The sequence below is a fragment of the Lepus europaeus genome, chromosome 1, assembly GCF_033115175.1.
Source record: "Lepus europaeus isolate LE1 chromosome 1, mLepTim1.pri, whole genome shotgun sequence".
NCBI lineage: Eukaryota > Metazoa > Chordata > Mammalia > Lagomorpha > Leporidae > Lepus > Lepus europaeus.
In genome coordinates, this window is record NC_084827.1 from 120731471 (window position 1) to 120757202 (window position 25732).

The window sequence follows — 25732 nt, forward strand, 5'->3', positions numbered from 1 at the left end:
TTCTTCTCAGCAGTACATGGAACCTACTCTAGGATTGACCACATACTAGGCCATAAAGCAAGTCTCAGCAAATTCAAAAGAATTAGAATTATACGATGCAGCTTCTCAGTCCATAGTGGAATGAAGTTGGAAATTAGTAACTCAGGAATCCCTAGAGCATATGCAAACACATGGAGATTGAACAACATGCTCCTGAGTGAACACTGGGTCATCGAAGAAATTAAAAGAGAAATCATTAATGGTGTATAAGAACCCCCTTCCCTTTTTTTAATAGTCATAGGGATCTCTTCCCTTGTTCCAAAGAGGATTCATGAAGACTAGGTACTTTCTTAAAAGTTTTCTGCACATCATACTGAATAACATGCAAAAGAGTTCAACAGCATTCTTCTTAAAGTAAGTATTACTCTTAAAAAAGGGTATGTTAACCACTGAAAAAAATGTTCACTCAACTATTTCCATTATACCGCTTCGTTTGGTCATTGGTAATAAAAAACAGAGTCAGATAATATAGGATCAACAGGTTAGTTTATCACTGGCTACTGCATAGGGCCCTAAGTGTGCCAAGGTCAACATCTATGCAATATAGTTGTACTGGTTTGGATTTTCTTTATCTCTTTCCATGTAGTCCCACCATTAATGATGAGGCAAAAGGTTTATTTGCTTAAAATGTCATTTAAAGATACTTAAGCTGCATGCAAAATTTATTTACTGTACAGAGGTCTGGATGTATTTATCAAATAGAAAAACCACCCTGGACTTGGTTATTCACCTGTTTTGTGATTTTCCTTGAAAAGAAAAATAAGTTGTCATAACTGTTGATATTTTACTAGGTAATGTTCTGTTACACTGAAAGGGATATTTGAAAAAGAACTTACTTGGAAACAAATTTTCAGGTAGGGGAACAGTTGCTTATATAGTATCATATATTCACATCCTAAAATTTTCCATTTATGAGTATGGGATGTATGTATGTGGCTTAGCCCCAGGTTTACCATGCTGATTAACAGGTATTTCTAAAAATAGCTAAAATAGAATACTGCTGATCTGTTGTACTAGAAGAACATAATTGGAGAGAAAACTCCAATACTTTCTTCATGTTAAAAATGAATACAATATGAAAATTACAAAAGTGACCAAAATCAACATTTCATAAAATTTTACAGGAGCAAAAAATGCATCAACTGATTTTCAACATACTTATAGATTTTAAATGTTGTTTAGACAGTTTTGTTTTTAACTTGGACCAATTATCAATTATTACAGGTTTCCTAGGATTTACCATTCCTGCTTTCTGTACCAGTGTTTTTTTTTTTTTTGGAAGCATCCCAACTCTTTATTGATAAATGAGCCTTTACTATCATCCATATTGTAACTTCCTAAAACCCTAGGTATAAAAGTCCTCCCTCATTTTCCTCACATACTCCCTATTTGGGAATTTCAAATTCTGTAGTTCCCCTTTGAACATTCCTTGAAGTTAAGAGTTCTCATAGCCACTGGACCCCTGCTTCTCAGGGGAATGTCCCAAGATTGTTTATACAAGGAACAATGACAAAAGTATTGTTTATCAAATTCATAATGTGAGTAAAAGGCTTCTCTTTAACATCTGTTCATTTTTGTTTTGCTTCTTTATTTTTCATTGAAACTTTGAAAGTAATGGATATGGAGAAGCAAAAAATCTTATTCTTTTTTTAAAAATCAGAACTACTTTAATACTTATTGCAACAGCATATTTTCTTGCCTATTCAGAGCCGTAGGAAGAATGCCTAGGTCCTAAACTTCAACTGAGGAGACCTTCGGATCTTATGTCTACTATTAACTGTTTTCTTGAATTCTCAAAGACCTGTGGCCAGCTATATATTTAAAAACTTGCCTGTTTTCTCTTTGACTGCATCAAATTGCACACTGTTGCCTAACTATAGTGCTTAGAATTCCTTCCTAATTCTTTCTGAGCAGCCATCGCCTGTATTTTCTCTACCCCTCCCTGATCTTCTTACAATAGTGCATCTGACAAGGAAGTGTGGCCAATTTGTTTGCCCTCTCTTCATACTGGACCATCTACATCAGTGTTCTGACTCATCCCAGGTGATCTCTCAAATCTGTAGACTAATAACCAGACTCAATAGGTACTCTTATGCAATTTTTAGGTAGAGTTGGTCCTGTTAGGAGGAGATTGTTGATGTTACCTTTGTTAACTTGAAGGCAGGTTCCTTCCCTGATGTTCTTAATTTTTTGAAAACTTGATGCTGTTTAACTGAAAAATTAGCAATACTATTAAACAAGTTGAGGGGAGCAGTTTAAGAAACTGAAAAGCAGTTGCAAACTACATTGGATAATTGTGACTTTCAGTTTTGTATGAGTTGAATTTTTGTGCTCTTTTCCCTGTGTATGTGGTGGTTCTATTTTTCTCCAATAAAACTTTTATTTAAAAAAAATAAAAGAGAAATCAATCATTTTCTGGAAGTAAATGAGGATAACAGCACAACATACCAAAACTTATGGGACACAACAAAAGCAGTGTTAAGAGGAAAGTTTATATCAATAGGTGCCTACATAAAAAAATCGGAAAGGCACCAAATAGAGGAGCTTTCAATGCATCTCAAGGATCTAGAAAATCTGCAGCAAATCAGACCCAAATCTAGTAGGAGAAGAGAAATAATTAAAATCAGAGAAGAAATCAACAGGATTGAATCCAAAATATTACAAAAAATCAGCCAAACAAGGAGCTGGTTTTTTTAAAAAAATAAAAAATAGACACCCCATTGGCCCAACTAACTAAAAAAAGAAGAGAAAAGACCCAAATCAATAAAATCAGAGATGAAAAAGGAAACATAACAGCAGACACCACAGAAATAAAAAGAATCATCAGAAATTATTACAAGGACTTGTATGCCAGCAAACAGGGAAATCTATCAGAAATGGATAGATTCCTGGACACGTGTAACCTACCTAAATTGAACCAGGAAGACATAGAAAACCTAAACAGACCCATAACTGAACAGAAATTGAAACAGTAATAAAGGCCCTCCAAACAAAGAAAAGCTCAGGACCAGATGGATTCACTGATGAATTCTACCAGACATTTAAAGAAGAACTAACTCCAATTCTTCTCAAACTACTCAGAACAATCGAAAAAGAGGGAATCCTCCCAAATTCTTTCTATGAAGCCAGCATCACCTTAGTTCCTAAGCCGGAAAAAGATGCAGCATTGAAAGAGAATTACAGACCAATATCCCTGATGAACATAGACCCAAAAATCATCAATAAAATACGGGCCATTAGAATGCAACAATACATCAGAAAGATCATCCAGCCAGACCAAGTAGGATTTATCCTTGGTATGAAGGGATGGTTCAATGTTTGCAAGTCAATCAATGTGATACAACACATTAACAGCCTGCAGAAGAAAAACCATATGATTATCTCAATAGACACAGAGAAAGCATTTGATAAAATACAACACCCTTTTGTGATGAAAACCCTAAGCAAACTGGGTATGGAAGGAACATTCCTCAATACAATCAAAGCAATTTATGAAAAACCCACGGCCAGCATCCTATTGAATGAGGAAAAGTTAGAAGCATTTCCACTGAGATCTGGTACCAGACAGGGATACCCACTCTCACCACTGCTATTCAATATAGTTCTGGAAGTTTTGACCAGAGGTATTAGGCAAGAAAAAGAAATTAAAGGGATACAAATTGGGAAGGAAGAACTCAAACTATCCCTCTTTGCAGATGATATGATTCTTTATTTAGAGGATCCAAAGAACTCTACTAAGAGACTATTGGAACTCATAGAAGAGTTTGGCAAAGTAGCAGGATATAAAATCAATGCACAAAAATCAACAGCCTTTGTATATGCAGGCAATGCCACAGCTGAGGAAGAACTTCTAAGATCAATCCCATTTACAATAGCTACAAAAACAATCAAATATCTTGGAATAAACTTAACCAAAGACGTTAAAGATCTCTACGATGAAAATTACAAAACCTTAAAGAAAGAAATAGAAGAGGATACCAAAAAATGGAGAAATCTTCCATGCTCATGGATTGGAAGAATCAATATCATCAAAATGTCCATTCTCCCAAAAGCAATTTATACATTCAATGCAATACCAATCAAGATACTGAAGACATTCTTCTCAGATCTGGAAAAAATGATACTGAAATTCATATGGAGACACAGGGACCTCGAATAGCTAAAGCAATCTTGTACAACAAAAACAAAGCCGGAGGCATCACAATACCAGATTTCAGGACATATTACAGGGCAGTTGTTATCAAAACAGCATGGTACTGGTACAGAAACAGATGGATAGACCAATGGAACAGAATAGAAACACCAGAAATCAATCCAAACATCTACAACCAACTTCTATTTGATCAAGAATCCAAAACCAATTCCTGGAGTAAGGACAGTCTATTCAATAAATGGTGCTGGGAGAATTGGATTTCCACGTGTAGAACCATGAAGCAAGACTCCTACCTTTCACCTTTCACAAAAATCCACTCAACATGGATTAAAGACTTAAATCTACGACCCAACACCATCAAATTATTAGAGAGCATTGGAGAAACCCTGCAAGATATAGGTACTGGCAAAGACTTCTTGGAAAAGACCCCAGGAGCACAGGCAGTCAAAGCCAAAATTAACATTTGGGATTTCATCAAATTTAGAAGTTTCTGTTCTTCAAAAGAAACAGTCAGGAAAGTGAAGAGGCAACCGACAGAATGGGAAAAAAATATTTGCAAACTATGCAACAGATAAAGGGTTGATAACCAGAATCTACAAAGAAATCAAGAAACTCCACAACATCAAAACAAACAACCCACTTAAGAGATGGGCCAAGGACCTCAATAGACATTTTTCAAAAGAGAAAATCCAAATGGCCAACAGACACATGAAAAAATGTTCAAGATCACTAGCAATCAGGGAAATGCAAATCAAAACCACAATGAGGTTCCATCTCACCCCGGTGAGAATGGCTCACATTCAGAAATCTACCAACAATAGATGCTGGAGAGGATGTGGGAAAAAGGGACACTAACCCACTGTTGGTGGGAATGCAAACTGGTTAGGCCACTATGGAAGTCAGTCTGGAGATTCCTCAGAAACCTGAATATAACACTACCATACAACCCAGCCATAGTACTTCTTGGAATTTACCCAAAGGAAATGAAATTGGCAAACAAAAAAGCTTTCTGCACATTAATGTTTATTGCAGCTCAATTCACAATAGCTAAGACCTGTAACCAACCCAAATGCCCATCAACAGTAACTGGATAAAGAAATTATGGGACATGTACTCTATAGAATACTATACAGCAGTCAAAACAATGAAATCTGATCATTTGCAACAAGATGGGGGAATCTGGAAAACATTATGCTGAGTGAAATAAACCAGTCCTAAAGGGACAAATATCACATGTTCTCCCTGATCGGTGACAACTAACTGAGCACTAAAGGGGAAACCTGTTGAAGTGAATTGGACACTATGAGAAACAGTGACTTGATCAGCTCTTGTCCTGACTGTTGATGTACAATGCAATACTTTATCCATTATAGTATTTTTTTTTGTGTTAGTACTATCATTTGGACTCTGTAATTAACACACAATTATTCTTAGGTGTTTGAATTTTAACTGAAAAGTGATCCCTGTTGGTTATAAGAGTGGGAAAAAGAGAGGGAGGAGATTTACAATTTGGGACATGCTCAATCGGACTTGCCCCAAATGGTGGAGTTAGAAACGTGCCAGGGGATTCCAATACAATCCCATCAAGGTGGCATGTACCAATGCCATCTCACTACTCCAAGTGATCAATTGCAGTTCACAATTGATCACACTGATAGGTCTAAGAGTCAAAGGGATCACACAAACAAGACTAGTGTCTGCTAATACTAACTGATAGAATCAAAAAGGGAGAGAACGATCCAACATGGGAAGCGCGATACACAGCAGACTCAGAATGGCAGATGTCCTAAACAACACTCTGGCCTCAGAATCAGCCCTTAAGGCATTCGGATCTGGCTGAAGAGCCCATGAGAATATTTTAGGCTAGGAAAGCCAAGACACTCTGGAAAAAAAAAAAGAAGACCTAAATGAAAGATGTCTGCGAGTGAGATCCCAGTGGAAAGAACGGGGCCATCAAAGAAGGAGGTACCTTTCTCTGAAGGGAGGAGAGAACTTCCACTTTGACTATGACCCTGTCGGAATAAGATCGAAGTTTGAGAACCCTAAAGGCTTCCATAGCCTTGGCAACTCATGACTAGAGCCTAGGGAGATTACTGAAGCCATAAACAAGAGTGTCAAATTGTTAAGTCAACAACAGGAATCACTGTGTACTTACGTCCCATGTGGGATCTGTCCTTAATAGGTTGTCAAAGGTGAAGTAATGCTATAACTAGTACTGAAACAGTATTTGTACACTTTGTGTTTCTATGTGGGTGCAATCTGATGAAATCTTTACTTAGTATATACTGAATCGATCTTCTGTATATAAAGGTAATTGAAAATGAAAAAAAAAACTTGGTTTTAAATTGGAAATTGCATAGAAAGTTAATCAATTTTTAAAAAATATCATGTAGGATCTCTGTCCTTAATGTGTTGTACATTGTGATTTAATTCTGTAACTAGTACTCCAACAGTATTTTTCACTTTGTGTTGCTATGTGGGTGCAAACTGTTGAAATCTTTACTTAATATAAACTAAACTGATCTTCTGTATATAAAGAGAATTGAAAATGAATCTTGATGTGAAAGGAAGGGGAGAGGGAGCAGGAAAGGGGAGGGTAGCGGGTGGGAGAGAAGTTATGGGCGGGGGGAAGCCATTGTAATCCATAAGCTGTATTTTGGAAATTTATATTCATTAAATAAAAGTTTAAAATAAAAAACCACTGGGGGGGGAACTTGTTCTCAAAGAAAAGAAGAAGAAAGTCTATTATTGCAAAAAATTAAAAGAACAATAAGAAAGGAAGTAGGAGGAATGGTGGGAGGGAGGGAGGATAGGGTGGGAAGTGTCATTATGTTCTTAAAACTGTGTGTATCAGATACATGTAATTTATTTCATTTATATAAATAAAAAATATAGATAATTAAAAAAAAAGAAGTGGAGTTCAAGATCTGCAGAGACAATGCACAGGGACCTCCCAGCCAGGAGGAAAGGGCCAGAGCTGCAGGAACACTCAGCCCAGAGTCGCAGTCCCTGCTTGGGAGAAATACATCAGGAGTCCATGAAAACAAAGTGGGTATCAAAAGGCATGAAAAGCCTACATTCAAACAAACTGGACCCACAAATATGAGAGGCTGTTTCTCTTTGCATGTGTGAGTACCTGCACCCTGTTACCTCTACTGCTATGATACATGGGGCAGGGCAGCTGACTTATTCCAGAATCCAGTAGAAGGCAGGGTAGGGACTGGACCACTTGCAGTTCATAGCTTGGCAGGACTGATGATGTGCATGGTGAATTTCATTACCTGAATCTGAGGCAGGGTTAAGAAACACAAAGACTTCAAAGATTTCTCAGTCAACAATTATTTGAGTATCAACTATGCTTTAGGAACTATTCTAGGAGCTGTGATGTACCAGTGAACAGACAAAAATCCCTGCCAACATCAAACTTACAATCTAGAATTGGAAAACAGAAAAGGAACGTTAGATAAGTACAAAAGCTAATGTGTCAAATGATGAATTCTATGGAGAGAAACAAAACAGGGAAGGGAGATTGACACGTGGTGGAAAGAGGCACTGCAAATTTAAATAGGGTTTCTGGAAAGGTGGAACTGAATAGCATAAGGGGAGACCTGAAGTTGTAGAGGGAGAAGTCACATGGATATCAGGGGACAGAGGTGCAAGTTGCAAGTGCAAAGGCATGCAGCAGGGATAGGTCTACCTTGTTTATTAGAGGAAGAGCAAGGAAGAAGACGAGATGGAGTGAGTAAGGGGAAAAGTAACTGGTAAGAGAGGGCCGGGGATTTGATCCTGGAGGTTTCCAAAGAGTTTTAATTAAAGCAAGTGAGTGCAGGCAATTGGTGGCGAGAAGAAAAATTTCCCAGAGGCAGTTCTGTCCAGTTGAGCAAGTGAATTCACTCAACTAAGGAGTCTTTTTGCTATTTTTTTTAATAATAAAGAAATAAGAGCTGATTCTCACTTAGATCTGTCAAGCTCAGAGCTGCTGTTAACTACACAGAATTATGCAAGATGGATCTTTTCTTTGGGTCAATCTCATTCCTTGGTAACCTGGGCATGAATCCTACTCCATCACAGCCCACAAACCTATTGTTCATTGTCCAGGTTATCTGCTTGACATTTTGGCCTTCATGTTACTTCATTAGGTAGAATGAATTTAATTATGGATAGGTAGTGGAATGCAAGCTTTAGAGATGGATTTGATGGGATCAAACCTGAAGTTTCTGGGCAATGGGACACACTTTTTGAAACAGATGCATTAAAATAATTGAATTTGAAAATGTATTTATGCTCATCACCTGATGATGTTCAATGATAAGGAAAGGGCAAAACCAGGTAAATATTTCTCTCCTGTGATAATGTTCTGGTTGTCTCTTGTTTGCTTCCTTTGTAAGAACAGGTGTTCTGGTTATAAAGTGATGATTACCTTATTTGGGCTTAGCTGCTAGAGTTTATCAGCATATTTGAGCTTCATACTTCAGGGATGTAGAAGGAAATGGAGGGGATTTCACCCTCTTTTTTAATTTTAATTTTAATTTTTTTGCCTACTTGCCATTTGAAATGCCTTTTTATTGGACACCTAAAGCCAAGCTTCTCCCGTTTCCACTGGGCAGAGAATTGAAGATAATTCCAAACAATCTTACCCCTAAAGTAAATGAAGAAAAATGAGTCTTCCCCACCTCCCAAAATTTGCTTTGGTGAGGACTCTGCATCACTAAATAAGGCAGTTAGTGAAGGCCATGTGAAGCAAAAATCAGGTAGCATGTGGGGATTGAAGGAATTTAAGGCTTCTTATTAATTATTTAATTTACCATTACAATTTTAGCTACATTAAGCCTTTTGAAACCATGAAACTATGAGTTTTAAGAAGGTACTAGGATAGAGATGCTCAGAGTGAGAGCTTGGTTAGAGTCCTCCTGATGCTCAGATGATTGTTACATAACAGTACTACCTGCAACCTGGTAACCCAGATGCCTGGCTCTGAGCTTTGAAAGGCTGCCCTCTGGCTTTCTCTGGCTATAGCCGACCCTCTGGGTGGGGTTGGGGAGTCCATGGATTCTGGGGGAAATGTCACACCAGCTTATGTTCCAGGTATTTGGAATCATTCAGACTAAATTTCAGGTACTTCAAATTCTCCCAGGTATACCAAATAACCCAAGCCTACTACTAGGACCTGCAGGGATTCTTCCCCAGATTGGGCCTCCCCTGGATCCACCTCTGGCTGGAGGCCATTTGTGGAGCTGTGTATAGAGTTTTTTTTTTTTTTTTTTTAGATTTATTTATTTATTTGAAAGAGTTACATAGAGGAGAGGCAGAGAGAGAGAGAGAGAGAGAGAGAGAGAGAGAGAGAGAAAGAAAGAGTCTTCCATCCGGTGGTTCACTCTCCAATTGGCCACAATGGCTGATCCAAAGCCAGGAGCTTGGAGCTTCTATTGGGTCTCCCATGCTGGTGCAGGGGCCGAAGGCCTTGGGCCATCTTCTACTGCTTTCCCAGGCCATAGCAGAGAGCTGGATTGGAAGTGGAGCAGCTGGGACTGGAACCGGTGCCCATGTGGGATGCCAGCACTGCAGGCAGCAGCCTTACCCACTACGCCACAGTGCCGGCCCCTGTACAGTTTGTAATGTGCAAGCTACCAGGCTCACTCACATGCATAAACTCAGCATGGTGCAGACTGGAGACTGCAGGGATGGGAGGCAGGTAACCCAAATCTTTTCTCAAGGGTTTATGGGCATGGTTACAGCTGGTTGGATCTGGGTGTGATTTACCACGTGCTCAAAGCAGCATCTCCTTACTGCACCCCCACACAACATCACTATCAAGATACTGAGCATTGTCCCTAAAGCAAATGCAGTTTCTTACTTGGCTAACCATAAACTTGGGTTTTGCAAGTCAATGTTATACAAGAAAACCAACAGGCCAAGGCACAGCTATTGTACTACAGAAAGCTCTTCTTCCACTGTGGAATAATTGACCTGTGTCAACTAACTCAGACTCGGCATCTGATTCAAACAGGACTGAATTAAGGGCTAAGCTGCTGGAGCACAACATAGAACCTTATTTACTCCTAGAATCTGTGCTGTAAACCAAAAGCACTAGGGTAGAAAGAAACTCTTTGCTTTCTGACATCTTAGTAGTTTTCAATGAAATAAATGGGGGAGGAGAAAGACAATATAGTTCCAAGGGTCTTTTATTCAGCTTGAGCGTTCAATCAATGGGTTCATCTTCATTATTTGTCCCTTAATCACTGCTGTTGCAGTCTTGTAAACCAGAAGCCTGTCCCCTGGTGTAGAGAACAGGCCCTTTCCCTCGGCTCCCCTCTCACTTCCCTCATGACCAGCCAAGAACGCCAGCGGTAAATGCAGTCCTGTTGGGTGATAGGACATTCCAAAGAAGATGCCTTCACAACACAGTCTGCACACCACAGCCCATTGAAGCAGACAGGCCGGAGCTGGAATCCAACTCTGCTCCTAGCTCTGCAGTGCAAGCCACAGCTCCCCTCTCGTTTCTAAACCTTCAGTTTCTAAAATTTTTTGAGCTTCTGTTTGCTCATTTTTCATGTGGGAATAACACTGTCAACTCCACAGTGTTTTGGTGAGGGTTCAATGAGATATAGACATAAATAAAGCACGTAATAGAGTGCCTGACACATGATAAACATTTAATATAGATTTTTTAAAAAGCACCAAAAAACAAAACCACACAAAAATAGAAGACAGAATAATACAAACTAATGAAATAAAAATTTTCAAATAAGCCAGAACAAGTACATCCAAACAACAGTTACTCCTTAAGGGAACTACATTAAACTGTTCCAAACATCTTGCTACATTTGGGAATTCTTATCCAGAATCCTGAAGCAAATTTCTTAGGCCATAGCAGTGGCACCCAATCACTTGAAGATGGATTTGAATTTGGAAAACCACCAAATATCATTCAACAGGACAAAAAATTAAAACATGATCAACTTTTTGTTAAAAAAAATATGATTATACAGTACTCAGGTTAATTTTTTCTCTATAGATGCCAGAATGATCCCTTCTAAATGTCAAACTAATCAAGTTCCTTTCCTGCTGAAAATCTGTCAATAATTCTGCACCAATTTAAACATCAAGTTCAAAATCCTTCATGAAGTGCATCTTTTGAAAAATGGCTCCTGCAACTTCACGTCCCTCACCCAAATTGTCCTGAGATGCTGAGATGATCAGCATGCTACCCTAATTATTCCTACTTCTTTTTTTTAAAAATTTTTTTTTTTTACAGGCAGAGTGGATAGTGAGAGAGAGAGACAGAGAGAAAGGTCTTCCTTTTGCTGTTGGTTCACCCTCCAATGGCCGCCGCGGCTGGCGCTGCGACCTGTGCACCGCGCCGATCCGATGGCAGGAGCCAGGTGCTTCTCCTGGTCTCCCATGGGGTGCAGGGCCCAAGCACTTGGGCCATCCTCCACTGCACTCCCTGGCCACGCAGAGAGCTGGCCTGGAAGAGGGGCAACCGGGACAGGATCGGCGCCCCGACCGGAACTAGAACCCGGTGTGCCGGCGCCGCAAAGCGGAGGATTAGCCTAGTGAGCCGCGGCGCAGGCTTTAATTATTCCTACTTCTATCCATGACTTTTCTTCTGCGTGGAGCTTTCCTGCTAGTTTTCTTATTGTATAGCTCAAAACAGTGTCAGCTGGAAGTTACCTTCTCTGCAAAGCAGTTACGACTGGATTCTCTGAATCAGATGCCCCTTCTCAATGCTTCCCCAAAGGTCACACCTACTTCTGTCCTGGAACTGTTCCCACTGTATGCTAATCACATGTTCACATTTTGATACTCTCTTCTAGACTGAAATTATGTGAAGTGTTGTGGTAAATCTTATGAAATTTACATGTGGTCTAGGCCATGTATTTATTTTTTATTTATTTTTTTGACAGGCAGAGTGGACAGTGAGAGACACAGAGAGAAAGGTCTTCCTTTGCCGTTGGTTCATGTATTTAGTGAGGGGTAAGTGAATTCTTGGAACATAGTAGGTGACCTATTCATTAGATTAATGGTTATTTATTTCTTACACCCCTCACAGTCCCCACTGAGGTATTTCAGAAATATTTAAATCACAGCAGGATTCTGGAAGTGCACAGAATCCCCTGCTGACTCTTTGCAGAGAAGTGCCACTTGGCATATCCATAAATTCTTTTATGTTACTCTTAAAAAATTACGTTATTTGATTCAGATACAAAATGATATCTGACAAGTGGTAATGGGATATCACTGAAAGTAAAAAATAAACCTTCATTAGTATATATCCATAAATACATAAATATATGGAGATAAACAATTAAGTAGGTGGGTAGAAGAGACAAATATCTTGTACAGAAGAATCCTAAATAATTTATATATAAACTTTCCAGAAAGGGGCTGGAGTTTAACCCCCCACTCTTTACGTGTAGCTGTGCATCTTGATTTCCCTCCACACAGTACAGTTTGAAAAGGGGCAAAACAGAGTAACTGGACCACAGGAAAACCTGATGACCATTCCCTCAGCCAGGTGATCAAGGTCAATGTCTACAGCGCTGAATCCTATTAGAGTATGTGCCCTTGATATGATGTGATGAAGACTGTGCCTTACATTTGTAGTCTGACTCTCCAAAACCCATATTCACAGCCTAACTATGAGAAAAAAAAATCAGATACATCCCAACTAAGGGATATGCTGCAAAGTACCTGATGAGTATTTCTCAAAACTACTGAAGTCATCAGAAAAGGCAAGTATGAGAGACTGCCCTGCCAAGGAACCTAAGGAGTCATGAATGTCCTGGACGGGATCCTAGAACAGAAAAGGGGTATGAGGCAGACTAGGAAAATCTGATTAAACTCGGGACTTCAGTCAATGATAATGTAGCCATCAGTATCAGTTCATTAGTGGGGGGATGCTCAGAAATAGGGAAGCTGAGTATGGGTATATTGGAACCTCTGCACTACCTTCACAATTTTTCTAAAAATATAAAACTGCTCTTACAAAATAAAGTTTATCTTTAAACAGTGATAATTGGTTGACTCTTGATGCAGGTTCTCTTACTTTCCACAACATCACTAAATAAAAACCCAGAAACCACAACTAAAACTGATAACCTGCTAAAAAAATCTAAGGAGAATGTTCACAGCTTAGCAGGCAAATGCACTGGGTTGAGTTAAATGAGCAGTGGTTTAATCATGCTTCACCCTCTGCAGTGAAACAGGTCCCTCAGCCTGAACCACAAGAAGGAAGGCTTTGTTCCTAAAGCCATCCCAGGAGAGGCTCGTTCCCTTCTCTACACTCAAAGACCCAGAACCTATATCAACCAGAAAGTTCATCAGTTCACCTTCTGCTCAATGACAGCTGGTTCTGAAGTACTAGCCTTCATCTTATGAGGCAGAGTCTCTGAGAATAAAGCACTATATGGTGGGGGTAGGTGTCACCATATAAGCAACTATTATTGTTAGAATCTCATGAGCACCATGCTCAAGATTTACTGGCATTATTTTGTTTTGATCTCATAATAATCCCACAAGCTTGAGAAGTAGGAACAATATACCACAGAGAAGTGACTTTTCCAGACATGCACAGGTGGAAAGTGGCAGAGCTAGAATTATTTAAAAATCCTAACAGTCTAATTTTAAAGACTACATTTTTAACTGTTTTGCTGTACTTCATAAAGTGCCCTAGTGGAGTACGCACCAAAGTTTCAGATTCTAGAACTCTAATTGTGGTTCTGTACTTTAGTGTGCTTGATATACTCAACAAATACTTCTTGCATGTGACCTGTGCTGGCTTTGGGACACAATGGTAAACCAAATGTCTAGACACATTTGTATATGAAGAGGCTTTAAAAAAAACAAAGGTCATGTGAAATGGAATTAACCAGATACAAGAGATACAAGGAGCTCAAAACACTCCAACCAGACTCATTCAAAAAAAAAAAAAAAAAAAAGACATGCTTTAAAGCATATTACAGACAAATTTTCAAAAGTTAAGGACAAGGAGAGAATCCTAAAGACAGTTTTAGAAAAACATCATGCTAAATACAAAAGAAAACCCATTAGACTAGCAGCAGACTTTCCAGAAGAAAATCCTCTATAGGCCAGAAGAGAGAGGGATGATGCATTCAAGGTCTTGAAAGAAAAAAACTTCCGTGAACTTTTTGAAACCCAAGTACATAGGGATATAAAATTTTGAACCCTCTGGGACCCAACTTGGGGGAGAATATACCCTTGTAGTCCAGCAGAACCACACAAGCAATGAAATATATCAGTCAGCACTCCTTTATAGATCTAATCAAGGAGATTCAATAGTGCATATGTGGATGATGGAAACTCAAAGAGAATCAAAACCCTGCCAGCTGCTCACCACCATAGTCTCAGGGAAAGGGAGCAGCACCACAAACACTCTTAGAGAATGCACATCTAATAACCATATCATGCAAGGGCCATGATCATTCAGTCCCTTCATAAGATGCAAGAAAGGCCTCATCAAAACGCGAGAGAAAACCATATAGGTATAATAAAAGAATGAAATCTCAAAGCTCAACTGTGACTTTCCAAAGAGGCCTCTATGAATAGATCCACAGTAGTTCCCCATTTCTTGTCATTCTTTATTAAAATATCCTGCTTCATCTTCTTCATGCTACATTATCAAGAATTAATCTTGCTAATTTATTTGGTTATTTATCTATTGCCTGTCTTTTCCTATTACAATAAGGAAGAATATGAATATTACTTAGATTTTTCTGTTGAACCCTCAGTACTTCAACTACAAAGAAGAAATATTTTTTCAGTGAATGAATACACAGAAAACATGCAAATGGAGATGGGCTAACTCACAGAAGAATTTTAAGAAAATTCCAGTTTTAATAACTTTATTTAAAACCACACTGGAGTTAGTGGTCTTTTTTTAAATGCAAGAGCTCAGGTTTGATTAATCAATGCAAAAATATAAACAGGCCAGAAATAGACTGATAGTTTAGATAGTCCTTTGTTTTCCAACAAGCGTTCCAAAGCAATCCAATGGAGGAAGAAGAACTTTTCAAAAAATGGTACTTAAATTTTTAAACAACGGACCTTGATGGTTACCATCTGCAAAAATTACTGAGTTTAGATACAGAGCTAAATATAAGAAGCTAAAATTAAAGCTTCTAGATGAAATCAAAGGAGTATATATTTGTGGGTAGGCAGAGATTTCTTAGATATCAGAAAACTATAACTCTCAAATTAAACAGTTGATAAATTAAACAACCAAAACTAAAATTACCTGCTCATTAAAATATACCATTATAAACAAGCTGCTGATTGTGACAAAATATTCACAAGACATATATTTGACTAGGGACTTGTGTATATTCAGAATGTAGAAAGAATTCATATTGTTCAATTAAACTAAGGAAAAAAATCCAAATAATGTGAAGAAAAAGTTGCGACAGTTTGTAAAAGAAGATATACAAATGGTAAATAAACACAAGGAAAAGTGTATACAGAGAAATGGAAATGAAACCACAATAAAATACCATTATGCACCTGCTAGATTGGCTAAAATTAAAATTAATGATGGCATCACATATTGGTGATATTGTGGTACAAACAAAAAGTTTCACAGTTACTTGTTAGGAATGTACAATGGTACAACCATTTCAATGGCACTCTTTCAATCTGAGCTGATAGTTGAGAACAACAGGTACTCCACTGTACAGGGAAGTGCTAGGCCAGCTAGGCCATAGCATAGGCTTTGGAAGATGCTTTCCAAGTTCTGCCACCTTCACCATAAGATGCTCACTCCTCATTTGTGCATTGTGTGAGGCAAGCCCAGCAGTTTAGAAGACAGCTCTATACTGAGGATTTCTTTAGTTATAGCTTCTTGGACTTTCCTTCCACAGAACCACTTGGAGAACCTAAAATGTATCTCCTCAGAATGTGGTGTGAGAACAGAGACTTCTATCTGATTCTAAAGGTTAGTGGGCAGAAGGAAGAGAGAGCTACATTGAGGAGGACCTGTATTCACACAATCTAATGAGCAAAGACGTGAGTTTTCTGGTGGCCCCAACGGGCCCATGAAAAGCAATCAGGCTTAAAAGGATTCTAAGAAAGCAGTCCTAGATGGATGGATAAGTAAAATGGGTCATACACTTACAATGGAAAATTATTCATCCTGAAAAAGGAAAGAAATTCTGACACATGTGACAACACTGATGAACCCTAAAGACACCTTATGTAAAATAAAGTAGTCACGGAAGAAATATATCACATGGCTTCATCTAAATGAGGTATCTAGATTAGTAAAACTTAGCATAGACATAAGTGGATCTGTGGTTAGCACAGGCTGAGGAAAGGAAGGAATAAGGGGTTAATGTTTAATGGCTCCAGCTTCAGTTTGGGAAGATGGAAAGGTTCTGGAGATGGATGGTGGTGATGGCTACACACCAGTGTGAATGTACTGGATACCACAGAAGCATACATTTAACAGTGGCTAAAATGCTTAATACTGTATTTATTTTATCACAATTTTTAAAACAAACCAAAAGGACAAAAAGAGAAGCCTGACCAAGATGATTGCCTGGAGAAGTGAGTGGACCCTTTAGAGGGAGGTGTAGGCCTTGGAAGCCAGGGCCTGGGAAGGTACTGCAAGATGTCAGTCGGGAGAGGCAAGCCCTCTGCAGGTCATTGCTGATGAGAGTCTCAGCCTGGCAGTGTTCCGAAGCATTTATGAAAGCAGCTTGTGTGAAAAACAGAATGCTGATGTCTGAAACAGAGGGCCCCGAAACCATATGAAGACAGCTCCTGTCACATATGGCTTGGCTCCCTCATCTTACCTCCCTTTGCTCGCTGTGCCTGTCTTGAAGGAGGAGACAAAGGGAGAAAAAATCAAGAAGCTCATTGTGATCCTCTTCCAACCACAGGCTTCTCTCCTAACAAGGAAGAGAAGCTCAGTGGCAATTTAACATCTGAGTGGATCAGAATGGCCATGGCATGAAATCTACCAGAGTTTCTCCAGGAGTGGAAGACACTGATCAACAGAGAAGGTTTAAACCACCATGAGTGAGGAACAAGAAGGTGGCTCTCTGCTTGCATCTTGTGAGTGCAGAACTTTCAGGCACTCTGTTAGGGAAACTTCTGCTTGGAGGCTAGGAGATTCCTCATGGGAGAACCATCTCTTTCAGTGCTCTCCTTCTCCCTTGCCCTCAGGAAGCCAGGTTGCCTCCAGAATCCTCATCTAAGGAAACAGCCTATGGGACATGGTATCTGAGAGGAGGTGCTACCATCTCCCTGAAAAAATAAAAACAACTCTAGTCATAGCCTGTAAGGGAATACAGAGGTGGACACTGTGCCTGTCTGTGGTCAGCAAAACTGCCACTAGGAGTAACTACCAGCTCCTCCACCATAGCCCAAAGTTTACCCTTTCACAATGTTGCCATGGCAGGCCAGAATGATCATCTGTATGTACTCATTTATTCAATACACACTCTTTGAGAGCCAATTACACATCAAATACTGAAAGCAACAAAGAACAATCACATGATCACAACCTTTAAGGTACCATGTTATAACACAAGATAACATACAGATACATAATTAAATGTAATACAGAGAGGAACAAACAACCCTGAAGCTAAAAGCTTCATAGAAGACTACACTGTAAATCAACCTTTGAATGATGAAATAATTTTGAGCAGAGATGGCATAACTAGAACAGAGAAGAGCAAAAGTGGAATGGATATCAGAGAGATCAGGTGGTGGAGAAGCAGGTGGTTGTTTCATAGACAATGGTAGTTAAGTTTGTCAGTAACATAGAATTCCATAAGGAGAGAAATGAGAGCCAGGGGTATAGGAAAGGACTCTGGTATGAGATTTCAAAGGATCACCAAGGCCAGGAGCTTTGTACTTTGATAGATAGTGTGGGAGTAATTTAAGGTCTATGAGTGGGTGAGAGATGCAATCTACAATATGTTTTAGGAAGAACAAATAGAAGTCCACTGCAATTGCCCAGTCTAGAGGTAATGAAGCCCTTAAGTAGGATGGTTGCCGCGGCAATTGGAAAGAAGGAAATAGATGGGAGAGGCTTTGGGGAGATAGAATAAATGGGGCTTGGATCCTGATTGCATTTACCTTTTTCTTACCCTCTCTTTGACCCTTGTTCCTTCCCTCTTCTAATAATAAAGCTGTATGAGGTGTCCCTTAACACACAGAATTATATTTCCTGGAAAATTTCTCATCAGTATGAGGTAAGGCTTCATTTGTAATAACCATGAAAGACACCCCAAAGGTCAATTCTGGGTGTTCAGAATGAAGTAATAATATTCTACATCTACATTTATTTGTGTTGCATTCTCCATGTATTCTGACTTAGGTAAAGTTTCCTTCTTTTATTTTATGATCTTTACTCTTAGAAAGGTATACAGTTAGTACAGTTCTTCTGACACTCTTGGTTGGTCATGAAGAATGCAAATTAAGATCTTAGAATTAAAGTTATCAAAAATGATAGGAAATTCCTCTTTGTTCCATTATTGAACTCTGAGAGCATCTCTGCTCTCAAAGAGCCTTAGAATATGAACTTTATATATTTAAGAAAAAGGATTTTAACAATAGAATTGCATAACTAAATATGAGACATTAAGGAAGCAGTAAACAAAATAATTGAGGTAATAATTTTGTTAAATAAAATTAATATATTATTCACTCGATTCTTAAAAGCCATAAAAATAGAAAATATTTTATACCACTATATTTCTATCATTTGTGGATTATGTCTAAACTGAGCTGAAGGTGCCAGTCTGTGGCAACAGGGAAAGAACTCTCTAGCATACATATTTATCGGGGAAGCTTTAGCTTTCAAGATGTATTAGTTTTTGAAGATCTGCATGGCTGTTTTTGTCATGGAAACTTTCGCATTTCCATGCTCTGGATTTTTCTGCATAGACATTTTTGGTAAAACAGGCTGCAGACAACAGATAAGCACTGAGAAAGGAATAATGCGCTGGAGCAGCTGCCCTGCAAAGCCACTGGCAGCTCAGTGGCAGTATCAACAGAGCACGGGTCACAGAACTTGGCAACGGAGGACCTGTTTTTAGCTCAAAACCCACATTGGAAGTAATCTTCCTGATAGGACACACAAAAAGCTATTACCTTCTAATAAGCACGATCTTACAAAGAGTCTTAGACTGAACAGACAGAACTCAACGAAGATTAAGGAAGGCAGGTGCACTAGTTAGTAAGAACAGCTAACTTATTAGTGCTACAAAACATTCCATCTAAATATGTTCTCTGCACTATTTTATTTAAATATGAAAACATCTTTCTTAGCATACCCATACTTATATATCCACTTAATATACAACACAACTAAGACTGGGGGTTTAGGTAGCTTGCCCGAGGTCAACAGCAGCTGAACCAGGATTTAATTCTTACTAGAATGATCGAACCAGTGCTGACAGCAACACTGTAAGTCATTTCCCTACAATGCCTTGTGCTTGGTTAAATACAGAAGCCTCCTCCTGCAGAGGATATTGATACAAAGCAAGAAAAAATAACATGTCAAGAAATGAACTTGAATATATACATGAGAATACATTGAGAATATATAATATAAATATAATATTTATAAATAATATTGTTGAGGTTGATTCATTCTGAGAGGAGGAGCGTGGTGGGGCCAAGAGGCATGGAGTCACCACACAGACCCCGGGAGTTGGGTGAAAGCAGGCCAGAGGCGAGCAGCCCGCAGACTCATTTATTTCAGTTGGTACAGCAGCTTAAATAGCCAAGGCAGCCAATCCGGTCAAGGGGCAGTTTATGCTCTAACCAATCACAGCCTGTTGCCAGGCAGTATCTGAAGCCATCCAATCACAGCCTGTTGCCAGGCAGGCTCTGTTGCCATGTGGTTTCCAAAGCCATCCAATTACAGCCTGTTGCCAGGCAGGCTTTGTTGCCAGGTGTTTTTTGAAGCCATTCCTGAGTAACTGATGCTCACTTGCCAGTGGCCACCTTGGCATGGCCTTCTCATTCCACCACATAACATAAATAATATAAAATGTTATATATACTAATATATATAACATGTCATTTAAGATCAATAGGAAAAGTAGCCAGTGTTAAAAAAAAAAAAACACACACACACACATGGAAACCAGTGGCTATTTTTGAGGAAACAAAGGTAAAGCCAATACAAAATTTTAAAGACAAAGACAGTACTTTCAGTGTGTTCTGGGTATTTCAGAGATGATACTGAGCCACATTTGTGGGCATTAGCCTTTCAAGAGAATTTATCTGGAGAATATTTACTTTCAGAGGCTGCAACAAGGAGGTCTTTTTATTAAAAATGCCTTGGGGAAAGGATTTTTAAAAGAACAGAATAGTATTGTGTTGTTTCTCAAGAGTCTCATGAAAAAACACAGAAAGAAATGTATTCCCATTAACTCTCCAGGCCATGAACTATGTATGCTCCCTTTGTGCAGAGGGAAAGGCTTCTGGGATGGTAATTATTGTGGGGACTGTGGGATGGATTATTTACTCTTGTTGCAAACTGGAAGAAAAAGACATTGCAAAAGATTATGGGAATGACAGGGCTACACTGAGACATAGCTCTTCTTGGGACAAGATAAAGTAGGATAAAAATGGAAGAGAATAAGAAAAATGAGACAACACAAAGAGAAGAGGGACCTGACCAGGGCAGGGAGTATCCTCTTAGCCACAGTTGGAAAAGGAAAGGGGCTAGCCCAAGTCCTTGGGGAGGAGGGATGAAGGCAATAGAAGAATAGCATTGCATTTTATTCTGTCTCCACAGGCTCTCTGTACCCACCCCGACCTTTCCTGGTTCTGTTGTTATTATTCTTGTTTTACTTAAAACTTTTTCCTGAATAATTTTATATTCTGATAAAATAGCTCAAATTCCTTATGGAATCAGGCTAACTATACATATATAAATGTAAATGTATATTTTAATAGAAAAGTTATGAAAATATTACATTTATATCATGTAGTATATATAAATGTATACATTTAAATTTTAAAGATACATTCAAAATTTAATGCTTATTATACTATATGTAGATCTGACTCCTGATTTTGGCCTACTAAAGCTGTCATCAAATCATGTTTTTGTCTTCATAAAGTCCTGAGACTAAGAAATCCTTCCAGATTCTCTAGCATAGGCTCCTGGGCGAGGGCATAGGGTGGATGCCATCTGGTCTCTAGAGTCAAGAATTTATAGCCTAGTGGGATGAGGGCTGGCTGGAGGTGGGAGGGTCAAAACCTAGGGACAACATCAGAATTCTGACTGAAAACTCTTCTTTTGACACAAAACAAAATATATAAGACCATACATATAAGTCAAGTTCTTCAAAGGGTGAGATTGTCACAACACTGAGATTCGGGCACAAAATCTGCGGTGTTAGTAGTAATTCTTGTGTCTAATGATAGAAAGTAAGGGGAAAAAAAAAAGATGAAGAAGAAGAAGACCTAAATGAAGGATCTCAGCGAGTGTGATCCCAGTGGAAAGGACGGGGCCATCAAAGTAGGAGGTACCTTTCTCTGATGGGAGGAGAGAACTTCCACTTTGACTATGGCCTTGTCAGAATAGGATCGAAGTCGGCGAACCCTAAAGGCTTCCATAGCCTCGGCAACTCATGGCTAGAGCCTAGGGAGATTACTGATGCCATTAACAAGAGTGTTAAGTTGTTAAATCAACATCAGGAGTCACTGTGTACTTACGTCCCATGTGGGATCTGTCCTTAATAGGTTGTCAAAGGTGAAGTAATGATATAGCTAGTACTGAAACAGTATTTTTACACTTTGTGGTTATGTGTGGGTGCAAACTGATGAAATCTTTACTTAGTATATACTGAAGCGATCTTCTGTATATAAAGATAATTGAAAATGAAAAAAAAAAAAACCCTTGGTTTTAAATTGGAAATTACATAGAAAAATAATCAATCTTTTTCTTAAAAAAAATATCTTGCAGAATCTCGGTCATTAATGTGATGTACACTGTTATTTAATGCTATAACTAGTACTCCAACAGTATTTTTCTCACTTTGTGTTGCTATGGGAGGACAAACTGTTGAAATATATATATATATATATATATATATATATATATATACTAAACTGATTTTCTATATATAAAGAGAATTGAAAATGAATCTTGATGGGAATGGAAGGGGAGAGGAAGTGGGAAAGGGGAGGGTTGCGGGTGGGGGGGAAGTTGTGGGTGGGGAAGCCTTTGTAATACATAAGCTGTACTTTGGAAATTTATATTCACTAAATAAAAAAAAATAAAAAAAAAAGATTACAAAAAAAAGTAATTGAGTTACATAAAGAAGAGGACGGGTACAACAAACCCAAATAAGCATTTTATGGTGAGGAGATTGCGGCTAGGGATAACAGGGTGCCTTAGCATTTTGTAGGTAAGTGTAACTGGCTCTGTGAGAGTTAGGAAGCAATGTCTGTTACTGAATCTTTTTAACTGAGGGCAAATGGCCATCCATGCTGCAACCCAGTTATTCTAGCCCCTTCTCAACATGATAAAGGTGCACCAGGAAGCAGTTGAGGAAGAAGAATATGAGTATATATGAGGACCACATTCTCTGGGTTGTATTATGTGTGTTAATTACATCATGACACTGCAGTAGTATTTAGACAGGACTACTGTATGGGAAGTCTTTACAGGTGCAGGAATAAAGAAACAATGGTGAAGCAACCCTGTAGAGATCGGAGTTTGATGATGGTGAAGAAGAACCGAAAGAAATGCTGAACTCCTATTCTTTTCTTCCTCTTCCTTTTCCTTTCCCTCTCCTTCTATCTAGAAAAGTGTTTGTGTTAAACATCCTATATTACAAGTACAATTAGATCTTTCCAGAATTTACAGTCCAGCCAGGAAAAAAAAGATATAACTTGTTTTATGTCTTTTAAATCTCAAACCAGGATATTACAAGCACCACTGATTTTCCTATTTATACTTCTCCTTGGTTTTTCTCTTTTTACAAATATTTGGCAAAGTACATAGAATATTTAAACTGTACATGTGTCATATCACAGTATATGACATACTGTTGTATTGACACTGACATCTGCTCTACTAAATAAGTATTTCATAGATATAAACAATATCTTTAGGGAAAAAATAGGTCTTAGGTCCAAAAATGCATCTGAGATTCAGAGGTGAGAGCTGTTCTTTCAAAACTATGAAATATATGAAACCTGTTCTCTTTATTTTAATAAAAATTTTTAAAAAGGAAGGAAAAGAATCTCAGTGGAACTGAAAGGCCATGTGGTACAAGATAGGAAACAAGGGAGTTCTTGGTGGTGGTGTGTGTGTGTGTGTGTGTGCAGAAAGGGTAGTACTATAATGACAGGTGCTGTGTCTCTCATCTGGGCCATACAAATATCTTCATAGTGCGGTTTTCTCACATGATAGGAAAACTTGTAAGTTTACAGAATATTGATATATTCTAATCTAAGTTTATAGTATACTTTAAATCTTGGAAAATTATTTTTGGATTACTTCTATTTAATAAGCCTAATATTTCAAGTCTATATCTAACTGCAGGGCATGTATAGATGGCTTCAAAGGCTCTACCAACTGCCTAAAAACACATGTACCATTGTGTTCATTTTCTGTAGGAAGTTTCTAGCTTTCTCCAGCTTTGAACTTATGACCATAAAATGGCTAAGATCCAATGAACAGATAATTACAAATTTAGAAATAAAGCCCCATTCCAAGGACAGTTCTTTTTTCCCTCATAAAATTAAGCCTTTTAGCATATGATTCTGACAGAAATATGTACTTACGTCAAGAGCCACAGACTGTTTGGCCCAGGACTTCTTCACTTGATCGTACATAATCGTGTTGTTGATGCCAAGGCCACAGAAGATGACAAAAGCCTAGGGAAGAGAAAGCTTACTAATTAAAAATTGCAATAAATCATTGGCAAAAATCTAATATGAAAGCAGGCAGTCATCAGGGATGGGTATGAAATGTAATTTTATTGTACACAGAGGGGACCTTGGGGAAATATGTGCATTAAATTCTTAATTATTATTGTCATGAAACAACTTTATAGCTCACTCTGCACATGAGGAAAATTATTAATTTAATGCCATTGTGAAGAAAATGCTTCATGCGTTTAAAAAACATGCAGTCTGGCTTAAATGTGTTCTTAATGTGCTAGGCTGTAGGCTGATTTAGAAATTCCATTTTATTTCACCAAAAACAACCTCTTTCAGTAGCTAGGCTATACAACATGTTGATAAAGAAATGGAGTGCAATGATAATGTAAGTGTTAAGGGGAAGGGAGACTGATATAGAATCAGTTAATAATGGAGCTGTGTGGTATTCTTGGTTACAGAAAAATAATTATGGGATCTTCATGCAAGCTACTGGCATTGTTGACAAGAAGCTCATGCAAGGCCAACCTCTTTAGCTACAGGGACTGGAGTGAATGGAAGCTTGCAAATAAAAGAAATATGATGCAATATAGCTTGCAGAGCTGGCTATGGGGTCTCATAACTCTGAACACTTGTGAACAAGACAAGGATAAGACAATAACACTTTGGAGAAAAGAGGGAGAGATTCAATTCTGTAATAACATTGGGAAAAAAATAACTGAAGGTTACAAAACAATCTTAGATTCAATTCTGTAATAACATTGGGATAAAAATAACTGAAGGTTACAAAACAATCTTATTAGTGAAAAATAGAATCAAATCTTCCCTGAGTATTCATATATACTTAACTCTTCTTTTAAATGTGTCACAGCATTTAAGTACAGTAATGATTGATTAATAATTATCCATCCTTACAAATTTGGGCAAGAGGAAACAGGAGACTACTGGTGACTCGAGAATAATTCTTGGTTTGTAATTTATTCTCTTACCTCAAAAAGTCGTTGATCTGCATCATCAAAAGGTTTCCCATCAAGTCTATTCAACACTTGAGCCACCCCTATGGGAAAAGTTTGGGGCGTGTTATCATTTTTATTGAGTATATTGAAGTTATAAAGCATGATATTATGGGATACATATAGATAATATTACAAATGAGTATATCTATCACGTTACTACAATAGGGTAAGCCAAGGCCAACCCCATATCTCCTTTCAGCAGCTGCAGGAACTCATTTTAAATTCTAGCATCTCTAGCATATGATGACTACATCAGTCTCTACTCATGGCCATGACATGTCAGTGAAAGTAGGAGACCTACCAGGCATCAATCTGACTCACTGAAATTGGTTTCCAATAGGATTTTGTACAATAACTCCGATTTACCTGACGTGTGGCATGTGCGCACACACACACACTCACACACACATGCACATGAGGGGGGGGGGTCTTAAAATTGTTCGTGGAAAATCTGTATTATGTAAAAATTTCATGGATTTTAAACTTTTTAGCACCAAAATAGGGTTATCTTTCAATTCCATTTCCTACAATCCCTTTCAAGTATCCTCCTATACACAATCATATAAAACTGAATATAGATGCATATATATTTTTTCTAATTACCCAAAACCAGGTACTTGAGAGAGGCAATATGGTGTATGCTTGG

The 25732-nt window shown here is 38.3% G+C and overlaps 1 protein-coding gene across 1 annotated transcript in view; it reads right to left on the reverse strand.

Annotated features, from left to right (window-relative positions):
- The window catches only part of PDE11A (phosphodiesterase 11A), a 448382-nt gene that overhangs the window by 172514 nt on the left and 250136 nt on the right, over window positions 1-25732 (reverse strand). Inside the window, exons 8-9 of the mRNA XM_062196428.1 lie at window positions 25060-25127; window positions 23975-24067 (exon numbers count right to left, since the gene is read on the reverse strand). Coding sequence (XP_062052412.1) covers window positions 23975-24067; window positions 25060-25127 — 161 coding nt within the window. The remainder of the gene's footprint in view (window positions 1-23974; window positions 24068-25059; window positions 25128-25732) is intronic.